General features: G+C 33.4%; 1 protein-coding gene across 4 annotated transcripts in view; it reads right to left on the bottom strand.

Moving 5' to 3' along the window:
• Window positions 1-25037, bottom strand: part of eea1 (early endosome antigen 1) — a 45321-nt gene that overhangs the window by 15093 nt on the left and 5191 nt on the right. For all 4 annotated transcript variants that reach the window (XR_015514833.1, XR_015514835.1, XR_015514834.1 and 1 more), the window contains exons 3-18: window positions 21481-21593; window positions 21200-21254; window positions 20984-21055; window positions 20797-20833; window positions 18997-19101; window positions 18792-18913; window positions 18502-18657; window positions 11899-12015; window positions 7294-7632; window positions 5705-5854; window positions 5330-5449; window positions 4011-4214; window positions 3733-3933; window positions 2561-2674; window positions 2313-2468; window positions 963-1102 (exon numbers count right to left, since the gene is read on the bottom strand). Coding sequence is in view for 1 of the 4 variants with exons in the window: in XM_087293048.1 (XP_087149174.1) it covers window positions 963-1102; window positions 2313-2468; window positions 2561-2674; window positions 3733-3933; window positions 4011-4214; window positions 5330-5449; window positions 5705-5854; window positions 7294-7632; window positions 11899-12015; window positions 18502-18657; window positions 18792-18913; window positions 18997-19101; window positions 20797-20833; window positions 20984-21055; window positions 21200-21254; window positions 21481-21593 (2201 nt within the window). In the remaining 3 variants the exon portion in view is untranslated. The remainder of the gene's footprint in view (window positions 1-962; window positions 1103-2312; window positions 2469-2560; window positions 2675-3732; window positions 3934-4010; window positions 4215-5329; window positions 5450-5704; window positions 5855-7293; window positions 7633-11898; window positions 12016-18501; window positions 18658-18791; window positions 18914-18996; window positions 19102-20796; window positions 20834-20983; window positions 21056-21199; window positions 21255-21480; window positions 21594-25037) is intronic.

The following is a 25037-nucleotide window of genomic DNA, read 5'->3' as shown; positions in this document are numbered from 1 at the left end:
TAATAAATATTAACTATAATATTTTAAGTTATGACTGCTTCAGATCTGTAAAACCTTGATATTTAATGTCTGACAAAACAAGAAACTATCAATATTACTTTAAAAGAGTAAATTAATTTTGTTTACTTGAATACAACAAAAAATCTGATTTCATGCTGGAAGAGTTCATCTAAACATGTCAAAACTTTTTAATGGTTAAATCTGAGAAGAAGAAAACAATTTTTTTAAAGTATTTTGATGGTTGTTAACACTGATTTTTAACAACTCTGTTGCTCTTTGCATACCTTGACCTCAAAACAGCTTATCAGTTGCATAGGATTAGTTTTAAGGATATGTTTATGCAAACTAATCATTACTGTAAATGTTATCTCTTCAGATAGGATAAGTGATATAATAAAGCTGAATATGTCTGCTGTATGAAAATTAACAGTTTACAAAACATATTGCTAAACAAGGGTAATTATACAAGAAACCTGATACACATATTTGGTATTACTAGTAACAGAAACTGAATATTAAATATATAGATATTAAATCACATTAAAATATGCTGAGCTATACTGTATAAAATATGTAGCATTTGATCAACTTTCTAGAAAAAAACAGTTAATTTCTTCAGTATTGTTATTGATGTATTTGTTAAGCTTTTTATGCATTTATCTTTTCTTTGTTTAGGTGTTTACAATTAAGTGTTTTGTCTGTCAAGGAAGGCATAGGAAGGGTAGTTTAAAAATTATGTTTACATGGATATTGAATTCATCCTCAATATTGTTGATGTAAAAAATAATAAATATATTGATAAAAACAATATTATTGTCTTTAACAATAAACAAAGGCAACACTTAAAGGCTACATAAAATAAAACAGTTAGGCTAATGTACTCCAAAATAAGTCAATGTAGCAAAGAAAACTACAAACAATTCAGTTTTAAACCCTACACATTTTCTCATTTTAACACGTACCCTTGTTTCTCGGAATCTAAAAGTCGGTTCAACTCTTTGGTCTTCATCTCCAGCTCACTGATCTGCTTCTTAAGAGACGACTGCTCTTTCTGAGCCTGTTCTCTTCCGGAGCGGATCTCAGTCAACTCAACCTCGGCTTTCTACATCAGACACAAAGAAAAGTCACCAGATTTTAGAAATTCCATTATGATAATAACACATATTAATAATACAGTACTATGAGGTTTTCAAAAATGTCTCAATCATTTTTTTAAATCATCACTTAAAACTTACTTTTTTTGAGTAGCTTTTAAGTAGATTTTTTTAATGTGATTTTAATCATTTCTTTGTTTTTATTATAATTGCTTTGTCTAGTCTTTTATGCATGTGTCTTTGTATGTATCAAGTTCTATACTTGCTATATTTGCCAAGAACTTTGAGATGCTATAAAGGAGCTATTAAAAATAAAGTTTGTTATTATTATGTGAAATTTAAAATCTTTTAAAAACTTTTCCCAAGTGATGTTTAACGTAGAGAGGATTTTGTCAGCACATTTTTCATTATAATGGTTTTAATAACTAATTTCTAATAATTAATTTATTTTGTCTTTGCCACGATGAAAGTACAAAATTATTTACTAGATGTTTTTCAAGATGCTAGGAGTTAAGATTCTAGAAGTTAAAATGCTTCAGCTTAAAGTGCAATTTAAAGAATTAACTGGGTTATTACTAGGCCAATTAGGTTAATTAGGCAAGTTATTGGATAACAGTGGTTTGTTCTGTAGCCAATCGAAGAAAAAATGAGGGTAAAATATTGACTATAAAAATACTTTTTAAAATTTAAAACTGCTTTTATTTTAGCTAAACTATAAGAAATAAAACTTTTTCCAGAAGAAAATATATTATAGCAAATACTGTGAAAATGTCTTGCTCTGTAAAACACCCCTAGGCGAATATTTAAAAAAATAACAACAGAAATTTCAAACAATTTATATAATTTGTCAATATAGTCACTTGATTATTGATGTTCAATATAAACAACAAGACTGACATAATTTTTTAATTGATGTCCCTGTGATTAAGTAGAAATGCACTGCAGTCTAAAAATATTGACCATAAAACTGTTTTTAAAATAAAAAAATGGCTTTTATTTCAGCCAAAAGAACAAAAAATTAGAATGTATTATAGTAAGAAAAAATGTCACAGGAAATACTTCTTGCTTTTTTAAACATCATAAGGGAAATATTTTTAACTGTACATTTTGTCAATATAGTCATTCGATTGCTGACGTTCAAAATAAACAACAAGCCTGACACATTTTCTTAATGTTGTCCCCGGTGATGAAGTAGAAATACAGTGCAGTGCTGCTGACCTTGGTCTGGGTCTGGAGCGTCTCTATCCTCTGTTCTGCAGTCATCAGTTTGTCTCTGCTGTCCTTCAGGCCGTTCTCCAGCTGAGAGCACTGCTCCTGCTTCTCCGTCAGCCTGCGGGCCTGCTCCTCCAGCTGAGCCTGCACTTTACTGAGCTCCTGCACAAGCACACACAAACAAACAACATCTTCTATGAGTTAAACAACAAAACATGACTATTATAAATAAACTGGGACCGAAAGATACATACTTGCTGCTTATCCTGCAATGCATTCTGAGCAGTCTCTAGGTGGCTCTCCAAGTCAGCTCTCTGGGCATTTTTTGCTGCTTCAGCAGACAACAGCATCTCAGTCTTGGCTTTCAACTAAGAATAAAAGAGTATAACATTTGTTTTTTATTAATTAACGAAATAAAAAAACACTAGGCTGGAATAAATAAACATTTTTAACATTTTAATGTAAAAATGTAGAGAAAGATTAAAAAATCTGGTTAATTAATGGGTAATAATGGTTAATTAATCGGGTTAATAAAACTGAAAAAGCTATATTAGTATCGTTTATGTACTGTTATAGCTAGTGCTAATATTTTATGCGTAATATTAATACGTTTATATTTACAAATATGTGTATCCGCGTGTATACATATTTTTATACATGTGGGTCTATTTTATACACATATACACAGCTTGTGTGTGTGCATCTATACATACAGTTGAAGTCAAAATTATTAGCCCCCCTTTGATTTTTCTTTTTTTTTTCTTCTTTTTTTAATATTTCCTAATTATGTTTAATAAAGTAAGGACATTTTCACAGTATGTCTAATAATATTTTTTCTTCTGGAGAAAGTCTTATTTGTTTTATTTTTTACCAAAATAGAAGCAGTTTTGAATTTTTTAGAAAACATTCTAAGGTCAAAATTATTATCCCCTTTAAGCTAATTTTATTTTGATAGTCTACAGAACAAACCATTGTTATACGATAACTTGCTTATTTACCCTAACCTGCCTAGTTAACCTGATTTACCTAGTTAAGCCTTTAAATGTCACTTTAAGCTGTATAAAAGTGTCTAGAAAATATCTGGTAAAATATTATTTACTGTCATCATGGCAAAGATAAAATAAATCAGTTATTAAAAATGAGTTATTAAAACTATTATGTTTAGAAATGTGTTGAAAAAAATCTGCTCTTCGTTAAACAGAAATTGGGGGAAAAAATAAACAGGGGGCTAATAATTATGACTTCAACTGTATATATACATTCTGTGTTTATATGTATTCTTTTATAAACATTTTAGTTGGCTAGTAATAAGCAAATTGGCTAGTAATAATTCAATTAACAATACCAACAGTGAAGTAAAATATATAATTTTCTCATGGGCATAAAAAATGTATTGAAATAATCATCAATCACTTTGCACAAATACCTGAGTGTCTAGCTGAGCGATCTTCTCTCTGCTCTCTGTGAGCTGTGTGTTGAGTTCAGTGACGGTGGTCTCCAGACCCTGACAGCGGTCTTGAGCTGAACGCAGGTGTGTCTTCTGCTCCTGCACCTGTTCATGAAGGTTGTCCTGAGCCTGCTTGTGGCTCTCCGACTGGTTCTTAAGCTTGTCTGTAAGCTGCGTGATCTGAATGAACACACTAGAGTCAACATTTTTTCTGTTCAAAGACTAGATCAAACATGTAGTACAGCCTTGTCCAGTACCTGTTCTTGTAGCGAGTGATTTTTCTCTTGTAATTGGTTCAGAACAGCAGCTTCTCCTTCTCCAGCCTGAATCTTGGCACACAGATCCTCTCTCTCGGTCTCCAGCTGGCTCACACTTTCCTTACTCTTCTGGAGCAGAGCTTCAAGATTCTGGATCTTCTGGTCTTTGTCGCCGATCTGACGCAACACCTGCTCCAGGTCATTCTGCATGAGAAGGTCATTAAAATGTTGTTGTTTTTTTTTATATGTGAATTGTATAAAGATATCTTGTAAAGAAAATCAGCATATTTCTGACTAATCATGTGAAACTCAAGACTGCAAAAAATGACAATTACAATTATTCAGTATAGTTGTACACACAGTTTATACAGTTATAGACTAAATTATTAGCCCTCCTGTGACATTTGAACTGATTTTCAAGCATACTTACATAATACATTTTTAACTGCCATGACGACAGTACATAATATGTTGCTAGTTATTTTGCAAGATAGCTTTGTTCAGCTTTAGATTTAGGTTAACTAGACAAGTCATTGGACAACACTGGTATGTTCAGTAGCCAATCAAAAATAAATATACTTTTTAGAATAGCTAATGATATGGACCTTAGTTTTTACAGCTTTACAAATATGTTTATTCCTGCCAAACTAAAAGAAATAAGACCTTCTCCAGAAGAAAAACAGAATAGCAAATAAAGTGAAAAATATTTTAAATAGAATTTAAATTTCACACTCTTCAGGTTTACATTTGGAAATCTTTGTGTAATTATATTGGTTAAATGTGTTCATTAGTTTCCATACCAATATATATAGTTTTACAGATGTTGTGTCCTTGTGTTCATGAACTAAAAAATAAACATATAAATAACTTTTAAAATGGAGTGAAAACCCAGAGAGGATCCCTAGCTCACAGGGAACCCAACAATTGACAGAAATCAGTCATATCGACAGAGAACTTCAATCCATGCAACTATATCATTATTTTCTTGATTTAATATATTTAGGTACTAATAATTAACTGTGTTTAAGCGTAATTACTGTGTTAAGTGTAATTACTGTATAATTCATTTACTGTATCTCTATTATTTACTGCAAAGTGTGTTTATGTAAATTTACACAGACAAACAAAAGAATAATTGCAAAAAAAAACTCCTTTCTTTTCTTTTCAAAAACCACCAAGGACCTTGCATTTATATTTACAACTCCATAAACATAAACCCTAACAAACACAATGCTTGTCTAAACATATTTTGGAACAAACAATGCTATTTCTAGAAAATATCTTAAATGCAACAGTCAAAATGCCAGTGTTCTGTTTACCTGTGCTTCTCTAAGTTTGCCATTAGTGCTCTGTTGAAGTGTTTGTAGTTCTTGATGCTGCTGTTTGGATTTGTCCAGCTGATGCTGCAGGTCAGTGGACTTGGTGGAGCTCTCCTTCAACTATACACACACACACACATAATCACAGATATATAAAATCTCAGAGAAAACAGAAGTCCATGCAGTGAGTTAACAAGATAAACAAGCCCACCACACTAATAACTAGCCTGTCTGACTTACCCAAGTATAACATACATTATTCATAAAGCTGCTGGCTAGACTAATAATTACTGTCAACATGCACCACTGAATTGATGTGATTGGAGACCTCAAGTGCTGTAAAATGTTTACTCATCAGCCATATCACGTTTTTACCTCTTCCTCTAAGCGGGAGAGTTTGAGCTGCAGATCTGCTGCCTGCTGTTCTCTGTCTTTGAGCTTCTCTCCGGACAGCTGTCTCTGCTCTTTCAGACGACCCTGCAGCTCCCCCACCTGACGCTCCGCTTCCAGCAGCTTGGCATGCAGCTGAGAAAAAACACCAGAGACTGATTATAAACATGTAGCTTCTTAACAAATCAGCTTAATGTACTCTGCTGCTGTACAAATGTAAATGCCTAATGGATGAATGGGTCAGTTTCTAGGTGAATAGACTGATTCAGGTTTTATTTATGAGCAGAATGTGCGTTTTATTGGATAGTTTTTACTATATACGCAATTTAAATGTATTTTTTATCTAGTATTGTATTTTATTTTATAATATATTTTAAATGTTATTTCTGTTTTATGAATGTTGGTTCATTCTAAAATATTATACAAGTTATTATTCTGTATTGTTTGCTGGGTTTTGTAATATAATTAAAATCAATAAAAAAACAGAATTATGCATAATTACATGTAACTGACACTTAACCTAACCAACACCCTTTACAAAACTATTTAGTAAGTACATGTAATCAATTAATATTACTCTGTAGTCAAATAAATAGTTACACTGTAACCTTGTCCCCTCCTTGAAATAAAGCACATTTAAAAGGCTGAACTAAAGCTGAACTTAAAGATGAGAGGGTTTCATTCTGAATTAAACAATATATGGGTTTGATTCTGAAATAAAAGAGATCTTATTTTAAACTAAACGATGGATGGGTTTGATTTGAAAAAAAAAAAAAGATAGATGGATCTGATTCTGTACTAAAACATGGACGGGTCTGATTCTGAACTTAATACAGAAGGTCCTGATTCTGATCAAGTAGAAAGAATCTGATTCTCAACAGAAAGGGTGGATTCAAGTCTGTTTAGAAGGACATATTTGATTCTGATTCTAACAGGATTCATTTAATCCCGATTGAAATTAATTTGACTCTGATTCAAACTGGAATTTGATTCTTTTTCTGAACTAAATATAAATGCATTTGATTCTGATTCTACAGAGATGGATTTGATAATGATTGGATGAACGACTGAAAGATGAAGATTGGATCTAATTCTAATTTAAAAGACGGATTTGATTCTAAATTGATGTATTTGTTTCTAAACTTAAAGAAACAAGTTGTTTACTTATCCTGCCACTAGTTTCTTTCTTCTGTTGAACAAAAAGATTTACTAAAGAACGTTGGGAAAAACAGCCAATTTCTACCATAGTTTATTTTTAGCTCATTCCTAATAAGAATGTCATTGGCTTCTTTTTCCCAACCACTTGAATATGAGTAAATGATGAAGAAATGTTAAGTTTTTTAGTTAACTATACCTTTAAAGACCCTTTCAATTAAATTCAAAGAATTGATGAATTAGTTTCTAAACAAAAGGATGGATGGATCTGATTCAGAACTAAAGAATGGATGGATTCTGAACTAAAGTATAGATAGATCTGATTTCGACCAATAAATTAGATTCTAAACTAAAAGGACAGATTAATCTGATTCTGAAGTAAAGGATTGAATCATCTTTTATTAGCATCTCTTACTGACCTGGCTGATCTCACTCTGTTGCTGCAGGCCCTGGTTTTCTTTATCCTCCCTTTGCTGTTGAAGTTGTTTCCGCTCTGCCTTCAGCTCCTGCTGGTTCTTCTCCAGCTCGCCCAGCTCTCGTCTGAGTCGTGCAGCCTCTTCCCCACGTTCAGTTAATTCAGCCTGTGCTCGACTGAGAGCTGCTTCTCCTGAAGACACCCGTGCTCGACTCTCCTGGAGCTCCAGCTCTTTCTGATGCAGATTAGCCTGAAGACTCTTCTTAGAGGCCTGTTCGTGACCCAGACGCTCCTCCAGTTCCTGATTCTCCTTCTCTTTACGAGATAATTTCTCTGACAAAGCCTGAGGAGTGGCAGAGTGATTACATTCATTGCTATTTAGTTTTTTTTTTATTATGACTAATTCATTTATACAAACTTTTGTTTCATGGCAACAGTAAGAATGCAATACAACAAGCTTTTTCATCAGACCACCGGCCGCCAGCACAGAATACAAAAACATTATCATTTTATAACAGTGTTTTTGAATGCTGACAAAATGTTTGGGAATTCTGGGATAGCTCAAACACCTCTTTTATGAGAGCAAAGCTGAGCAGTTGTATTCTGACCTTTCCTTGTGACAGCTTTAAAAAGGGCAAGCAGAAAAAGGGCATCGTGACGTCCAGAATGGTGGCATGAGGATGATAAAAATGTCTTGTTTAGCTTATATGAGTTTTTATTGAGAATAGCTATGTTCTCTTCCTACAAATATTTCTTTCTTCCAACTCCTTTATAAGATAGAGGCCTGCTATTTGTTTGGTTTCTGAAAGGCATATATGTTTTTTAAAGGTTCATCCAAACCTGTGTGTCTTCTTTTAAATGACCTTTGTAATTTTCGTACAGAGATTTTCCAACTTAAGGTATAAGTCACCTTCAAGTGCAGCACAAATGTCTCAATTATTTTAAATAAATGTAAATATATATATATAAATATGGGTGAAATAATGTCAGTGCAACCAATATATTCATATAAAATTTAAAGAGCATACTTATGACCTGAATAATTAATATTAAAATGAAAATGCTGTTTTTTAAAAGATTAAATTTTTTATTACAATGGGTATTGGTTTGAATGAAAATGTTAAATTAAAACTTTAAAATGTATAATATAATTATTATAGTATTTAGGGGCTTTACTCTGATTTATAAAAATCACACATTAATTTTTCTCAAGTATATCAGAATTTAAGTTACTGCTGAAAATTCAGTTTTGCATCCACATCAATAGATTTCATTTTAGAATTTAAAATAGCACAATTTAAATCTATAATATATATTAAAATAATCTACAAAATTTAATAAATATTTTTTAATTAATTATGAAATAATTTCTATTTTTAAACAAAATAACTACAGCATTTGTGAGCATAAGAGACCCACTATTTTTATATCAGAGTTTAATTCAGCTTCAAATTGCAAGCATCTTTTTTTTTTTTTGATCATGCTGGATGAAAAAAAAAAGAATAATTTTCCTCTCTGATGAAAAAAAGGACTTTCATTAAGATAATTCACTGTTCATTTCACCAATGCATAAGCTAGTTTTAACAAAATAAGTCTTAATATGATGTCTAATTAATATAATAATATTTTAATTTCCCTTTACATTTTACATGCAAGTTTACTCCTCTCATTCCTGCATATTCCCTTTGAACTTTTTGAATTATTGTTTAAATTTATCCCTCAGGACTCTTTACAAGGATGGTTCTAATAACAACCCCTTAAATTGCTCCTATTTCACTTCCCACCGGTACCACCGTCCACATTTTTTAGAAGTCAGCGCGCCTGTAGACTCTGATCTCTTAATCCTGTCCTGACAATTTAAACAATGGATGAGAGAGTTGTGGGTCATTACCTGTGGCAATATATCCTTCAAAACAGGCACGAGACAAATCTCCCCCCTGCTGCTGTAATTGCACAGCATCTGTGATGTAAATGTCAACACTCGGTTTAACGACCAATCAAAACACATGGCCTGCTGACAGGTCAGTGGGACAACTTTGGACCGAACACACAAGACTGCTTACTGTTAAGTGTGTTATGCCATTTCCTGAAAGCCAGCTGGAAGCGTTTGTAAATGGCAGTACAGTAAACTTATATTTGGATGCAGGCGCAGATGCTGGCAGGTCTTAACATAGTTCTGTGAAGCCGTTAAAGTAGGCCATTAAAATCTACAGCTGGATTTGCAGTAAACATACAGCACATGCTTTGTTGCTAAGGGTGGTCCAGTAATTCTAGGCTACTGATGTCAATTCCCACAAATGACTGATCAGTGTTTAAATTCAAAACCAATTAATCGAAAAACAGAGATATTGCTATTTTAGTGGTTCAATGTTTCCGCAATGACACGATGTGCAAATGACGCTCAAATAGCAAATATCAACGTCAAAGGAAAATTATTTTACAATTATTTTACTGTAAATTGTTTTTGTTTGTTTGTGTACAGAATATAGGCATGCTAGCTTCAATAGCTATTTTAAAGCCAGATTATATAGATCAGAAGTTTTTACAATTTATTTTTGCAAATACTGTACTTGGTGTAACTATAAAAAAAATTAACTATATAGAAAAAAAGAATGAGAAAAGAAAGGATCTTCTCCTAGCATTAAAAACTTGTTTGTCACCCAGGGGTCTGCTTCGTAAACCAAGCTTACAGAAAAAGCCAGGATTATTTTGGTAAGTCAGGTTTATTAATAGCGGAATTTTGTTTCATAAATCAAATTTACATTAGTTCAAACTCAGTTAGTCTGGCAACTTATGCTGGAAAACTAGCTTGGTCTGGGTCAAGTTAACTCTAAGTCTTAAGTTCAAGCCTAATCGAGGTAATGTTAACATTCACCTGCCGAAATTTGATGCCATTTTAATTCACTTAACCTCTTAATAATGATTAAAACTTTATAGTCAGTTAATAGTATGTGTATACACACACCAAACATCTTTAATACATATAATGCATTTCAATTCAAATAAGTTATCGCAAACAAAAAAATACAAACTACAAGATTTTTATATATTTTCTATGTTTCTATAGATTTTTTTTCTTCCGTTTAAGAAAATTTTATTTAATATTTCCCTCCAACATATTAATTTGGATGTAATAATTTTTAACTGTGGTCTTTATTCATTTATTTATTTATTATTATTATTTTTTGTTAGATCAGTTCCAAATTTTGGGGTATTGAATAATCTAACGTATATGCACAAAGATATTATTGTTAAGCATCCTCTAGAAAATATTAATTTAAATAAACCTGTGAGAAGTGTACTTAGCCATATACATATATATAAATGACCAACATTTTATAAAGAAAATAATATAAAGAAAGCACTGACTGAAATAAAAAAGTAGGCTTTTTCTTGCAAGCAACAATTGGCAGCAAGAGCCCATTCTCTCTTTCTCTCTCACGCATGCGTGCGCAAGAACAATTTCACTGCATTGTGACAAATATTTAATTTAACATTATTCATTCGTTCATTCATTTTCTATTCAGCTTAGTCTCTTTAATAATGATGGGTCGCCACAGCAGAATGAACCGCCAACTTTTCCAGTTTTTACGTGTATGCAGATCCCACTCTCTTTGCCATTTGTTATTATTAATATTAGGCCTGCACGATATTGGAAAAATATAACATTGCAATATGATGAACACAATTTCACCAGATGACTTGAATATCTCTATATGACTTGAATATCTCTATTTGGAAAGAATTTACCATTTTAAACTGATTTGGATGATTCTGTTGGGAAGTGCATCTGCATAAAATCTAAAAATCAATCTACAAGCATTAATAAAAACAATAAAGAAAATGTTACAATTGAAACAAAGTTTTTATCGTTTTCTATGTCTAACAGTATTCAGATACAGTAATTGAACAATAAAAATACAAATAATTCAATGCCATTATTCATTTTTAAAGTTACTCATGGTACAATTTCTTATTCCTGAATACTTTTAAAATCATCAGGCCTCAAAAGCATATGCAAATGCCCAATTATAATGCAACCTCAACATTGCAGATCCTGCGATGCGACTATTGTGAATGATCATATTACGATATTGATGCTGAAATGATATATTGTGCAGCTTTAATTAATATAGGAACAAATTATTAGTTTTGAGTCTAAAAGGGTTATTTTACCCTAAATAAAAGACTAGAATGGAAAAAGAATCAATAATTGATTGTTTAAAACAGCCAATTCATGATTCAACATAATGACTAATATACAATGTGTCAAAAGCCTCAGAAAATATCTGACAATCAGGTGCAACATTTTTTCATAATTTTTGAGTTCACTCAAAAATTAACATTCTGTCATCATTTACTTGCCCATAAAGAGTTACAAGTAATCATTACTAATAAATATAAGAGTTTTAAATAAACTTGTGTGCTCGCTTCATTTTTCTTTTGGATGTGTTGTAAATGTTAATTGTATGTGCTTCAAAACTATGCATGTTAATGACATTAAGTTATATAAATGAGTTGAGTTGTAATGCTAAGGTGTATGGATTATAACGGTTACCAACAATTAATCAACAGTAAATTAATCACTGATATCTCAACTGAGTGTTACCTGGGATTGCTGCTGGAGGTTGTTCAAGCTGCTCTGTAATTGGTGGATCTGTTGTGTGTAAACCGCTGCTTCTTGAGGACCCTTTTCCAGTTCAGCCTTTAATTGAGCAATCGTTTTCTGCAAACAAACACACAAATGTGAGAACGGTGCAGGGAACAGGTTACGTCATTGGGTTGAAAAAAACAAAATAAAGACAGTAATGGACAGAAGTGCAGTCTGTTAAATTATAACAAAGCAATACACATTTAAAGGAACACCACCTTTTTTGAAAAAGTCTCCTAGAGTTACAGTTGACTTGAATTTTTTTTAATCCGTTTAGCCTATTTCTTGTTCTGGCAGGTCACTTTTAGCTTAGCTTAGCATAATGAATTCAATTAGATTTGACTTTTAGCATTTAGTTAAAAACATTTAAAAGATTTTTGACAATTTTCCTATTTAAATATTGAGTATGGGGCGACACGGTGACTCAGTGGTTAGCACTTTCACCTCAGCAAGAAGGTCGCTGGTTCGAGTCCCGAATGGGTCATTTGGCATTTCTGTGTGGAGTTTGCATGTTCTCCCCATGTTGGCGTGGGTTTCCCCACAGTCCAAAGACATGCGGTATCGGTGAATGGAAGGGCATTCGCTGTGTAAAACATATGCTGGATAAGTTGCCGGTTCATTCCGCTGTGGCGACCCCTGATGAATAAAGGGACTAAACCGAAGGTAAATGAATGAATGTAGATCGAGTATTGTGTAGTTACATTGTGTGATAGAGGGTGCCGGAGTCTTTTTTTAATTTTTAGATTGAAATGCTAATGATCTATGCTGTTTCAATTCATTATGTTAAGCTAAGCTAAAAGTGACTCCACCAGAACAAGAAATTGGCTGAATGGATTCAAAAATGGTTCAAGTCAACAGTTTAACTCCAGGAGACTTGTAAAATGAGGCTTTTCTTTTCAAAACAGGTGGAGTGTTCCTTTAAATCACAGGTGTCAAACTCAGTTCCAAAAGGGCCGCAGCTCTGCACAGTTTAGTTCCAACCCTAATTAAACACACCTGATCAAACTAATTGAGTCCTTCAGGCTTGTTTGAAACCTACAGGTAAGTGTGTTGGAGCAGGGTTGGAACTAAACTGTGCAGGGCTTCGGCCTGTTTGACATCCCTGCTTTAAATGATACATTTTATAGTAATGTTCAAAAGGTTTAATTTTATCTCCAAGATTAATTTCAGCTTTGACTAAGTAGGTATGCAGTAAATTAAAAGTAATATTTCAAATAAGCTTCTGTTGTCAATTCCCATAAACAATAGTAAGCTGCAAAACTGATTATAATAAGAAAATGTTAAAATTATTGGATTACAATATTTATTTGGATTAAAATTATTGGAATTTAAATGGCTGCTGATAATGCAGCTTTGATGATAATTTTAACAATATTTAAGATTTTTTATAAAATACATGCCCTTGGCCAACATAACAGTCCAAATATTTATGAATCAAATGTTAAATTAGCATCATATTGCAAAGTACATTCGTTGTTAAAACGGTTGGTAAAAATAAATCAATAAAATACTAACTGATAAACAAAAAGCTACTTTAAATGTTACTGATGTTCACGCTCTAGAGCCCTATATGGTCACTCCAAAGCTATGAAAATCTGCAGAGTGCTTTTTTTACATGCACATGACCTAGGACTTGTCCTTGCCCTAAAGCCTGGTAGTTGACTGTAGTTCTTTCCCTCAAAGTGTCATGTTTACTTCCGTCAATGTTAATCTGCCATCTACTGCATCTTCTTGCACATGGTGAAAAAAAAAAACACCTTACGAAAAATAATAAGTTCCATTTCTAATGTCCCGTTTTTTGTTTTTTTTTTACTTTTATGAGGTACTTAAAACATAATTAAATAACATTGCATTATTGTGGAGAATATAAGTACAATTAGAAAGCTGATAACATAAACAACATAAAAGCACACAGACGTCAAGAAGGGCTATTTATCTGTACACCTCAGAAAAACATTTAACATTTTTTAAATGGTGGTCATTTTTAAATTCAAATCAATTTAATTCATCTTTACGAAAACAATTTAATTCATCCTTTAGTTCTATAGTGCTTTTTTCACAACATAACAGTGTTTTTGATCAAATAATAAGACGTTATGTAGCTTTTCTAAAAACCTTTTATAAAAAGTATTGGGGGTTGGGGGAATTTGAAATTAAATCATTCATTTTACTTATGTTATGCAAGTGAGTGATTCAGGCAAGGAACAAATTATACCTATTAGTTATGAGACTGAAGCTTATTGCTTTCCTAGACAGCTCTCCAGGGCCTAAATCAGAGACACTTAAAACTAATGGATTAAATCAAATGTAAAGAAAGACTCTAAACATTTCCTTAAACCGTCACTAGATGGCAGCCTTTGAATTCTGTACACCATCCTATGTCGAAGCAGAACATCTATGCTTAGTTACGCTGAAGTGACCTGTTTGTGATCTATGAACCACAGCCATTCCACTTTTGTGGGCCCTTATATAACGAGAAGCAATTTTTTAGGTCAGAAGTGCAGGAGATTACAGGCATGTTTACAGGAAACACTCAGAGTTGGAAGGCCTGCCAGGGGTTAATGGTTAACCTCAGGAATCTGTTCAGTGTGACCCTCAAACGTTGAACAAATATGCTCAAACACTGCATTATAACTTGAACCTTCAGTATGAAAATTGCTTGTGAGTTTTCATTCGTTTTCCTTGAAGACTGAGTAATTTACCAAAGCAGTAATCTGCAATCAGTCTTAATCTCGGTTCGATTTGAAGAGACGTCACTGGTGCACCCATTCAAAGGTCAGCCGCTTGCTTCTGTCTCCAAATGACCTCTTATTAGCTTTGGCTTCGTGAGTTATTGATTCTGGCATGAGCCTCCATATTTTCCGGCTTTAATCGATACATACAATTTCCAAATAAACAGCTCAGAGATCAACCATTTATAAAGCAAAGCGTCACAGTAACTGTCAATTAGACAAGGTCACAGCAGCTTTGAGCCAATTCCTGCAGATTCCTATGGTCGATCTTTGCAATCAATGAATTGACGAATTGATTTTTTTTAATATAATTACTTTTATAATTATAATTTATTTTTATAACTTTAATAATGCACAATGTGTCTATTTCATGGCAGGATGCCATGTCATGCATGATGTGACATGAGAGGACATGCCAATGAAAAAAGGAAAAAAGTGCAGTAAGATTATTTTTATTAAAACTCACGCAGTCTCACGCAGAGACTGCAGTTCTGTACAAGACTTTTGGCCAGCAGAGAAATTAAAATGATTGTGCCGAACCGAGTCTGGTTCTCTCAAGGTTTTTTTTCTTCACTCTCCTATTGGTGAAGTTTTTTTCCCCTCTCCGCTGTCGCCACTGGCTTGCATGGTTCAGGATCTGAAAAGCTACTCATCGATGAATTTGCTCTACAGTGTTTGGACTCTCGATAATGACTTCAAACCACACTGAACTGAGCTAAACTGAACTGAACTGAACTTAAACACTTAAAACTGAACTACCCTGATCCAGTTACTATGACCATTTATGTGAAGCTGCTTTGACACAATCTACATTGTAAAAGCGCTATACAAGTAAAGCTGAATTGAATTGAAAGATCATTTGCTTATCGCATGTTATGACCTCTGACGTTAAAACTCCGTGAATAAACAGAGAGCACTAATGTGCACAAACAACATTCTAAACAGCTAAACTAAAGCATCATTAAAAAAAACAGCTTTGTCTTATTATTTTTGGTTTGAGGCACTGCATTATCAACGGACTGACCAATGAGATTGACACTTTAGTTCCCGTGCCGAAAGCTGCTGAAGTAAAACAACATTTCTTTTTTGTTTCTTTTCACATAATTTTCTTTGGCTTGTTAGTTGTAAGGAGCGATAAAATCCTGCGCATGAGGTTTACTTCTTCAGTGCAACAACCAGGGTTGCGTTCCAGTCCAATTAGACATGCACTCTCAAACTCCCCTTCCCTTGTTCCCTCGAGTGAATCTCCTACTCGATTTTAAAATGTGTTCCCACTTCATAAAGTGGAACATACCCCTGATCCCTCGATTTTGACCAAGAATGCAATCAGCTTCATATGTTCTCTCTATCACATATATGTCCTAGAATGCAGTGCGATCGTGACTTCATAACAGTAGTAGTTTGCAAGTGCTCAAGGGTTTAGGGCAGGGTGTCAGACTTCAACACACTTACCTGTAGCCTGAAGGACTCAATTAGTTTGATTAGATGTGTTTAATTAGAGTTGGAACTAAACTGTGCAGCACTGCAGCCCTCCAGTCGTTAAGGGCATTCAATTTAAAGTGGTGGTGCACAGTGTATTTTTAAGGCTTGGCTGTTTTATAAGATGCAAAGCAATGTGTGCTCATGCCTTATTTGTAGAAAAGCATGCTATTTTTTCATATGTCTTATTTTCATTTCATACAGCTTCTCATCTAACATGAAAACGACTGTCATATTTCCTAGTTCCTCTAAAGGCCCGCCCTCAAAAGGCTCTGATTGGTCCAAACATAATTTACAGTGATTCGCGGATCGGGTCTGTCACTCCCCTACAAGCACACGCTTTTGCGCTGTGTAAACAGTAAACAGTCAGAGGCTCAAAGCAGCTGTTAGCAGCGTTAGCGTTAGACAGAAATAAAAGAGCACACAGCTCATGCCTGCTCTCTAAAATAAAATCTGACAAGTGTCTTTCACATATATTCAGAATAAGCATGTGTGATATAAAACGTTGTCATATCTTTTGCGAATCTATTATTTAAGATGTACTGTAGAATGCAGGGAAAGCAGCCGCATAGAGAGACACGCATAAAGAGACACTCAATTGTGAAGAGTCACTAAAAGCTGAAGATTGTGGCTGTTAACAGTGGTTTGACTGATAAATATAAATTTGTAGCTAAATTGTTAACAGTGCCAAACAGCATATACCATTGTTTATGTCCACCCTACAACAAATGGTTAGCGCTAGAAACTGTGAATGTAGTTGATCAATTTGAACAAATAAAAATACTTACAGGTTGTGGCTCACAAGCCACAGCTTCATCGTTTGGAAGAGTTTTAACTGAATCCAGCAACAAACTGGGAGAGATTCTGGAAGCTCTCCTTTGTCAAATATTTGAGCTATATCCTTTTTTTTATAATTCTCTGGAACATATTTAAAATTAAACTACGCACTTCACTTTTTGTGTCGTGTCCTTTTAAATAGGATATGGTTTTGATATCTCATTTCTAATAACTGATTTCTTTTATCTTTGCCATGATGACAGTACAAAATATTTGACTAGATATTGTTCAAGATACTAGATTCATCAAGTGACATTTAAAGGCTTAACCAGGTCAATTCGACAAGTTAGGGTAATTAATGATGGTTTGTTCTGTAGATAATCAAAATAAATATTGTTTAAGGGGGCTAATAATTTTGACCTTAAAATGGTTTTTAAAACAATTAAAAACTTTTTATTTTAGCTGATATAAAACAAGTAAGATCTTCTCCAGAAGAAATACAAGAAATACTATGAAAAATTATTTATATATATATATATATATATATATATATATATATATATATATATATATATATATATATATATATATATATATATATATATATATATATATATATATATATATTACTCGAGAAACTTTTAAGATTGTTACTTTTACTTAAGTAAAAATTTCAGCAAGTACTTGTACTTTTACTTGAGTATAGATTTTGGATACTCGACCCACCTCTGCAGATATTATAGTGGACATCCCCTTTAAACTCATTTAGATGTTCCCCCAGTAGTGGACACTTGTGTAACGTTATCAATGACGTACATACGTGGGAACGAGATGGAGGGAAGTTAGTGAGCAAAGGGCATAGAAAATTGGACTGAAATACAACACGAATGTCAAAAATATAAATTTGCCCAGTTCCACCTTGTGTACTGCGATATTTCTGTTTTTCATTAATATAATGTGAAAGTGAAAATGCTAACAATAAAGGTAAGAAATAAACATTCCAGTGCGCACAAGGATTTACTGAAAGCATATTATTTTTTTCCCAAATGGCCATAGAATATTCTGCATAGAAAAATCTGGAGAACAAAACAAGGCCAATATTCACTCATGAATGTTCAAGGTGTGTTAAAGGCTTCTGACATTTAGTCATTAGCCCACTTCACCTGTCTTTATGTACCTCACATGAATAAAATTTCAATATTAATACATGTTCCAGTTCAGATGGATCATATGCTAATATATTTCAAATAACAAACAAGCTGATAATGCTGACCGCAATGAATGCACCACCCCAAGCGCACTACTGGAAAGCTTTTAATAAACTCGTGTGCACTTCACACCTGCTATACATGTTTTGCACATAATCCACATGAAGCTCAAAAATACACATGTTAAAAAAGTCTGACTACTGCTAAGGTGTATGATTTGAGGTGTTCTGACTTTTCTGATTTGAATAATGTGCACCTTTTATAAAGCTGCTTTGAATCAATAAATATTGTTAAAAGTGCTATACAAACACAGTTGAAATGAATTAAAAGGATTATTAACAATTTTAATATTTAGCCATCTGTACCTCTGAGGTAGTGAAGTTGGCCTGCAGCTGCTCATATTGGCCTTTGAGGCGCTCTGACTCCTCCTCTCGCTCTCGGGTCATGTTGTCCATGAGCGTCTGCACCTGCACCAGCTCTTTCTTCAACACCTCCACATCTTCCACACCCGGCCTCTGGAGCTGGAGGAGAGCCAGTGACAGACAGGATTAGGCCGGGAAAGATTGATGAGGTAAGAAGTTGATGAAGTATGGGCAGCAGCAGCTGAGAGAATGCAAGCTCATTCATTACCACCAGACAATAAGTGTGACGTTACCAGCTCTGCCGACAGTTTCTCCTTCTCCTGTTTTTCTTTTTGCATATCTTGGTTTAAGTTGGCCAGTCTCTGCTCCAAAGCTTCTCTCATACTTTTCTCCTCATCGTAGCGAGATTTGATGTCTGAGATGGGAAAATTGGACAGGCCGGATTTACTTTATATTTACTGTAAATATAAAATGCTGGAACTTTCCTTCTAAGCTTACCAACTATCTCGGTCGCAAGCTGAGCAGCTTTTTGTTCAAACAGGTCCTTCATCTGTTTGATGTTGAACTTCTCTGTCTCCGATTCATTGAGTCTCATCTCAAGCTCTGAGAAAAGGAATACAGATTGTAAATTTACAAAATGAGCCATCGTGCTTACAATTCAAACAAATATTTAGGATTTTACATGAGATACACTCTTTTGAGAGAATTGTTTTTAAAATGTTTTTATCCATTAGGTGTATAAAATAAAAATAAAAAGAAAAGGAATAAAAATGGAATTAAACCTGGCCAGAATTCAAATGATAGGTCCTTATTTTGTTCTGTATTATATTTTACTTTATTTATATACAGTATATAAGATTTTATACAGATATACTCTGTTGAGAGCATTTGTGCCAAAAATATTTTGTATCCATAAGGTTTATAAATATAATAAATAAAATAACATAAAATTAAACCTAGCCAGAATTCAAATGAAAAGTCCTTATTTTGTTCTTTATTTTAGTTTACTTTATTTATACAACATACATTCTGTTAAGAGCATTTGTGTCAAAAATATTTTGTATCCAATATGTTTATAAATAAAATGTCATAAAAAAATAGAATAAAGAGGAAATAATCCTGACCAGAATTCAAATAAAAAAGTCCTTATTTTGTTCTTTGTTTTACTTTTTTCACAAAGAGATTTTATACAAGATAAACTACAAATGGATACAAAAATAGTTTGCATCCATTAGGTTAATAAACAAAATAAAATAAAATAAAGAGTTTTGTGCATTTGTGCCAAAAATAAATAAATAAAATAAAACCTGCCTAGAATTAAAATAAAAAGTCCTTATTTTGTTCTTATTATTTTATTTATACAATATACAATCTGTTGAGAAAATTTGTGCCAAAAACACCCAAATAAATAAGATAAAACAAAACAAGGAATTAACCCTGGCCAGATATCAATATACAAGGTCCTTATTTTGTTTTTTATTTTATTTGCCATTTTTTTACAACATTTTTTATACAAGATAAACTACAAGTAGATACAAAAAGAGTTTGCATCCGTTATGTTAATAAAATGAAATAAAAATATATATATAAATAAATAAACTGGCCCAGAATTAAAATAAAAATTCCTTATTTTGTTCTCATTTTACTTTATTTATACAAGATGCACTCTGTTGAGAGCATTTGTGCCAAAAATAAATAAATAATAAATTAATAAATAAAACAATAACGAGGACTTAAACCTGCCTAGAATTAAAATAAACAGTCCTTATTTTGTTTTCTTTTTTTACTTTATTTATACAAGATACACTGTTGAGATGATTTGTGCAAAAAACAAATAAATAAAATAAAACAAAACAAAAAAAGGAATTAATCATGGCCAGATTATAATATAAAAGGTCCTTATTTTGTTCTTTATTTTATTTCACTTTTTTTTACACAAACATTTCATACAACATAAACTACAAATAGATACAAAAATAGCTTGCATTTGTTATGTTAATAAAATAAAATGAGGAATTAAATTGGCCCAGAATTAAAATAAAAAAGTCCTTATTTTGTTTTTATTTTATTTATACAACATACACTCTGTTGAGATCATCCTTGCCAAAAATATTTTATATTCGTTTATAAAACACATACATAAAAAAATAATAAATAAATAAATAAATAAATTATATAAGAGGAATTAAACCTGGCCAGAATTCATATGAAAAGTCCTCATTGTGTTCTTTATTTTATTTAATTTTCTTTTATTAACCCACCCTATATTCAAGATCAGGCTAGCACTACTTAACTAACCTGCATCTTCTCCACTTGTACCATCGCTCTGTAAGCCCTAAGGTCAATACACATCCAATAATTCAGTTAGACAACACAGCAAACATTAGCATTATCTCCAGCAATCAATAGACATTACTAAAATAGTAAATGTTCTTAAACCATCTTTAATATCTGTGTGAACAGCCATGCGTTTTAAAGGATTTACTTTATTAGTTGCTATTCGTCCTTGTACTTTGTCTAATTCTTTTTTCAATTCCTCAGAAAACCAGCGTTCCTCCTGAAAACACATGTTGAAATTGCACATCAGCAACTTTGGGCTCAATACACATCAAGTGGAAATAACATGATTGAGTAATGCTGTTATGAATAATGCATATTCAGGCATATAATGGCTGATAAGAAGGGAACAAAGTCAGAATACCTTCAGTGAAGCCTGTAAGTCTTGGATTTCCTGTCGAAGTAATGTTAAATCCTCCCTTAACAAGAAAAACACACGCCTTTAATTTCAACTCTTCATATTTTTCTTTGAGATAACCTGCAGCAATAAACTGTACACAATAAAATGACTTTTACTTTACGTCCATATATATATCACTTTAAAAGGAAATAAATATAGCTCAAATCTCAGGATGGCAAGATTGTCTAACTGAGTTTCTCTGAAAGGAAAGTGAGGATAAAAGGTTTAATAATGCATAAGCCCACCTGCCGGGGCTGAAGGGGGACGGCTGGTCTCCTGGTTCATGAAAGACCTCATAATGTTTGAAGAGCTCCTCAGCAGAGTTATGGGATTTCATACACTGGGGACAAATAAAGCCCTGCGGAAAACAAAATTAAAACCCACAATGAGATCAGGCGATGATATGAAAGAGAAAGAAAGGCATGAAAGAGTACACCAATGAAGACAGATAAAGGCTAAAGCTGAAAATCGTCATTTACTCAAACTCAACTTCACTTCTCACAAACCTGTTTGAGTTTCTGTTTTCTGCTGAACACAAAGGAAATTATTTTGAAAAATGTCAGTAACCTCTAACTATTGACTTCCATAGTATGTTTTTCCTACAATGGAAGTGAATGGTTTCAGATTTCCAGCATTCTTTAAAATATCTTCTTTCGTGTTGTTTAACAAAAAGATTAAACTCAAAGTTTTAGAGCCACTTAAGGGTGAGTAAATATTGAATATGTTTACATGGACATCAGTAATCGAATTATTTGCCTTCATCTGAATAAGACAATATGATTAAGGCATTTACACTAGTTGCTCTTTGAATGTTCCTTTTATGATCTCCTTTATAGCACATAATTCTAATAACATCATTCTATCACTGCGCTATCCACATTTCCTCCGGAGTTTCATGTAATTTTGGGTGCTTTATTTTTAATTTGTCCACTTTAAAGGGTCACAAAACACCAAAACAATTTTTTTTAGCTGTTGACAATCATATATGTGTCCCACACTGCGAAAAACAGTATTAGGACACATTTATTTCACTAAAAAGTTATTTCGAGCAAATTCGTACTTCCGGTTTGAAATACATTTTTGAAGCTTAGCGTGTATTCCAGCGTGTAGACTGGCTGTCTGTACCTGGGAGTACCTTATTACATCCCTGAGTGTGCTGCATTCATTCATTAGTAAGACTTGGTTCAAACCAATCAGCGCACTCTATTGTGTATGCGGTGCATCTTTATTAATATGCAGGATAGCTTTGAAGAATGTTTGTACCTGAAACAGTGTTCAGACGGCAAAGAGACGACACCTTGTGGGAAAAGAATAAGAATTGTTTGGAGATAAGGGTCATCAGTTTTGCTTTTATAATGTGCTGCAGTGAAGGTTTTGTTTTCACTTTCCAGCGATGAGAACGCAACTGGACTCAATTGCGGATCAGTGCACGCGAAAGAAATACGCTTGTACGGAACATTTTTTACTCAAGAGCTTTTCACATCTGGAAATTGTGAAATCCGCATTAGCTGCTCGTTTCCTTTAAAAAGAAAAAAAAAAGTTGGTGTTGATAAATTACTACAATAATATGGACTGGAAGATCTGCTGTAAATGCTGCTCTCCGAGTGTGAACGTGAACACTACAAGCAAACTATTACCGACCGTCGTGTTGAATTTTCGGCGCATTTTGTGACAGGATAGTCTACACACACGGCTTTCTGACCTACCAAGTGCATCTGAGTTACCGAGAAATGCAGAGGTTTTTTTCTCTTATACGACATGCGGTATCAAACATTCCACCGTCATTAAACAGAGTCACTGTCTTTCTCCCCTCCGTGTGTGTTTGTTTTGCCTCGGTGAAAATCAGCACGTGCCCAAATGGAAACTCCCATTTTTATTCAAATCCTTTCCATTTTCCCTCCCCCGTCACTCCCACCTAAACAGAGCTAGACACACCCACTTTCCTGACTTTTTCTAAACTAGAGGTGTGAAAACACCCTGCTCAAACAGGGGGGTTTCATGGCCCTTTAACTGCAACATTTCATGAATGCAAAAGATATTGGATGCAAGTATGAACTGCTGGAAGAGTGTCGTTTTAATGGAATTTGATCCCGCACGCTGTATGGGAAAAAAAAACCCTGCATTTCGATATATAGGTGTCATTCGCTGACTTGGTGCGTGTAGAGAATAGTGTCAAATAGCCGTGTATGACTATCCTATCGCAAAAAAATGCAGTGAAAAGTCCTACATGATGGTAATAGTTTGATTAAGGTGTTTACATGTCTGTACTGCTCTTCAATAACGCGACAAAAATCGGCATACTTCACATTTCTTAATTCGATTTCTGTTTAGTTTAATTATGACCTTAATCGGATTAAATTAATCAAAAATAAAGAGTTTACATTATAAACTCTTAATCAGACTTTTTTCTTAATTGTATTAAAATCGGATTATTGGTGTCCATGTAAACGTAATAAGTGAGTATCTTCAAACAACAATTAAAAATCCATCTCTTTTGAGAACGCCTTCACCCCAATGAATAAAACCAAGACATACTCTAGCACTAAATTCTGTTTCAATTCACTATAATCTTCTACGTAAAGCTGCTGACACAATCTACATTATAAAAGTGCTATAGAAATAATGATGAATTGAATTGAATTAAGCACAAATAAGTTACTTTGTATAATTAGCGCTTCTTGTGTGTATTGCCTCTTCTTGTTGAATCGCTGAATGCCTCCTCAATTGATCCTTCGCTAAGCCACACCCAAAAACCACCACCCACCAATTGCGGCTTAGCAACTGTAGCTACGTGCAGAGGCTCTGTCAAGCTTTCGAGCGAGTGCATATGGATTGTGCAAATCTGATACCCAGTATCCTTAAAGTGTGGACGGGATGGTGGAATTTTTTCCCTTTTCAAAACCAAAAACTCAAGAGAAATGCCAGCGTGGATCAAGCTGTGTGAGGGGCGCTAAATAAGTGGAGTTAAGTTGGTTTTGATATTTCTGACACAGTGATAGACGGCAATAACTCACACACCTCTTACCCTAAACAGAATTAAACTGAGTTTCCTACAAAAAATACAAAGCAGGTTATGTTTCACAGCTTTCTTTTTCCTTCTTTTCGCTTGATATTATGAGCACTGCTCTGTTTAAGCCTTCGCCATAGTAACTTATTTATACTAATAGTGAATGGGTCATAATGACATGAGTTATTGATCCGGTAAATACGAATCTGCGAATCTGTTGCTACCTTTACTGAACTTTATATTTCCATCTGTTTCAAGCTACGAATATTTGAAATTCAAAATCAACAGAACAAAACAGAGATGTGATCACAAACTGAGCACTTGCGATCAAAATACTTTACCAGCAGCTGTTTTTCAATAATTTATAAAGAGCACACAAACATACTGACAGTTATCGGTAACTTACTGTACATTGTTATGGGTCAATGATGCTAATATTCGGCACAAATCTATCATGTTCTATCTATGAATGAAATATGTAAAAGCACTATCATGCGTGTTTCCTTGTCGCTTAGTAACTATATTTCATTGCACAATTTATCAGGCTTTTTGGCTAAAAATAGAGAAATCATGGTTTAATTAGTTATAATTAGATTATTTTTAAATTTCACCTCTCCAAGTGAGCATGAGCTAAGCTGTTGAATGGTTAGCTTATGAAGCGGTGAGGCTAATCCAGCTTCGATTTTGATTGAATTATCCTCTAGTCGGTTGCCTATTATGTGATGAATATACTCCTGTAAATATACTCCTGTAATGCATACTGCAGTCCTTTTTTTGTCTGGCTTTCTGAGATAT

Source organism: Danio rerio, chromosome 18, assembly GCF_052040795.2.
Source record: "Danio rerio strain M-AB ecotype USA chromosome 18, GRCz13ab, whole genome shotgun sequence".
Classification (NCBI taxonomy): Eukaryota; Metazoa; Chordata; class Actinopteri; order Cypriniformes; family Danionidae; genus Danio; species Danio rerio.
This window is presented reverse-complemented; position numbering and strand designations above follow the sequence as displayed.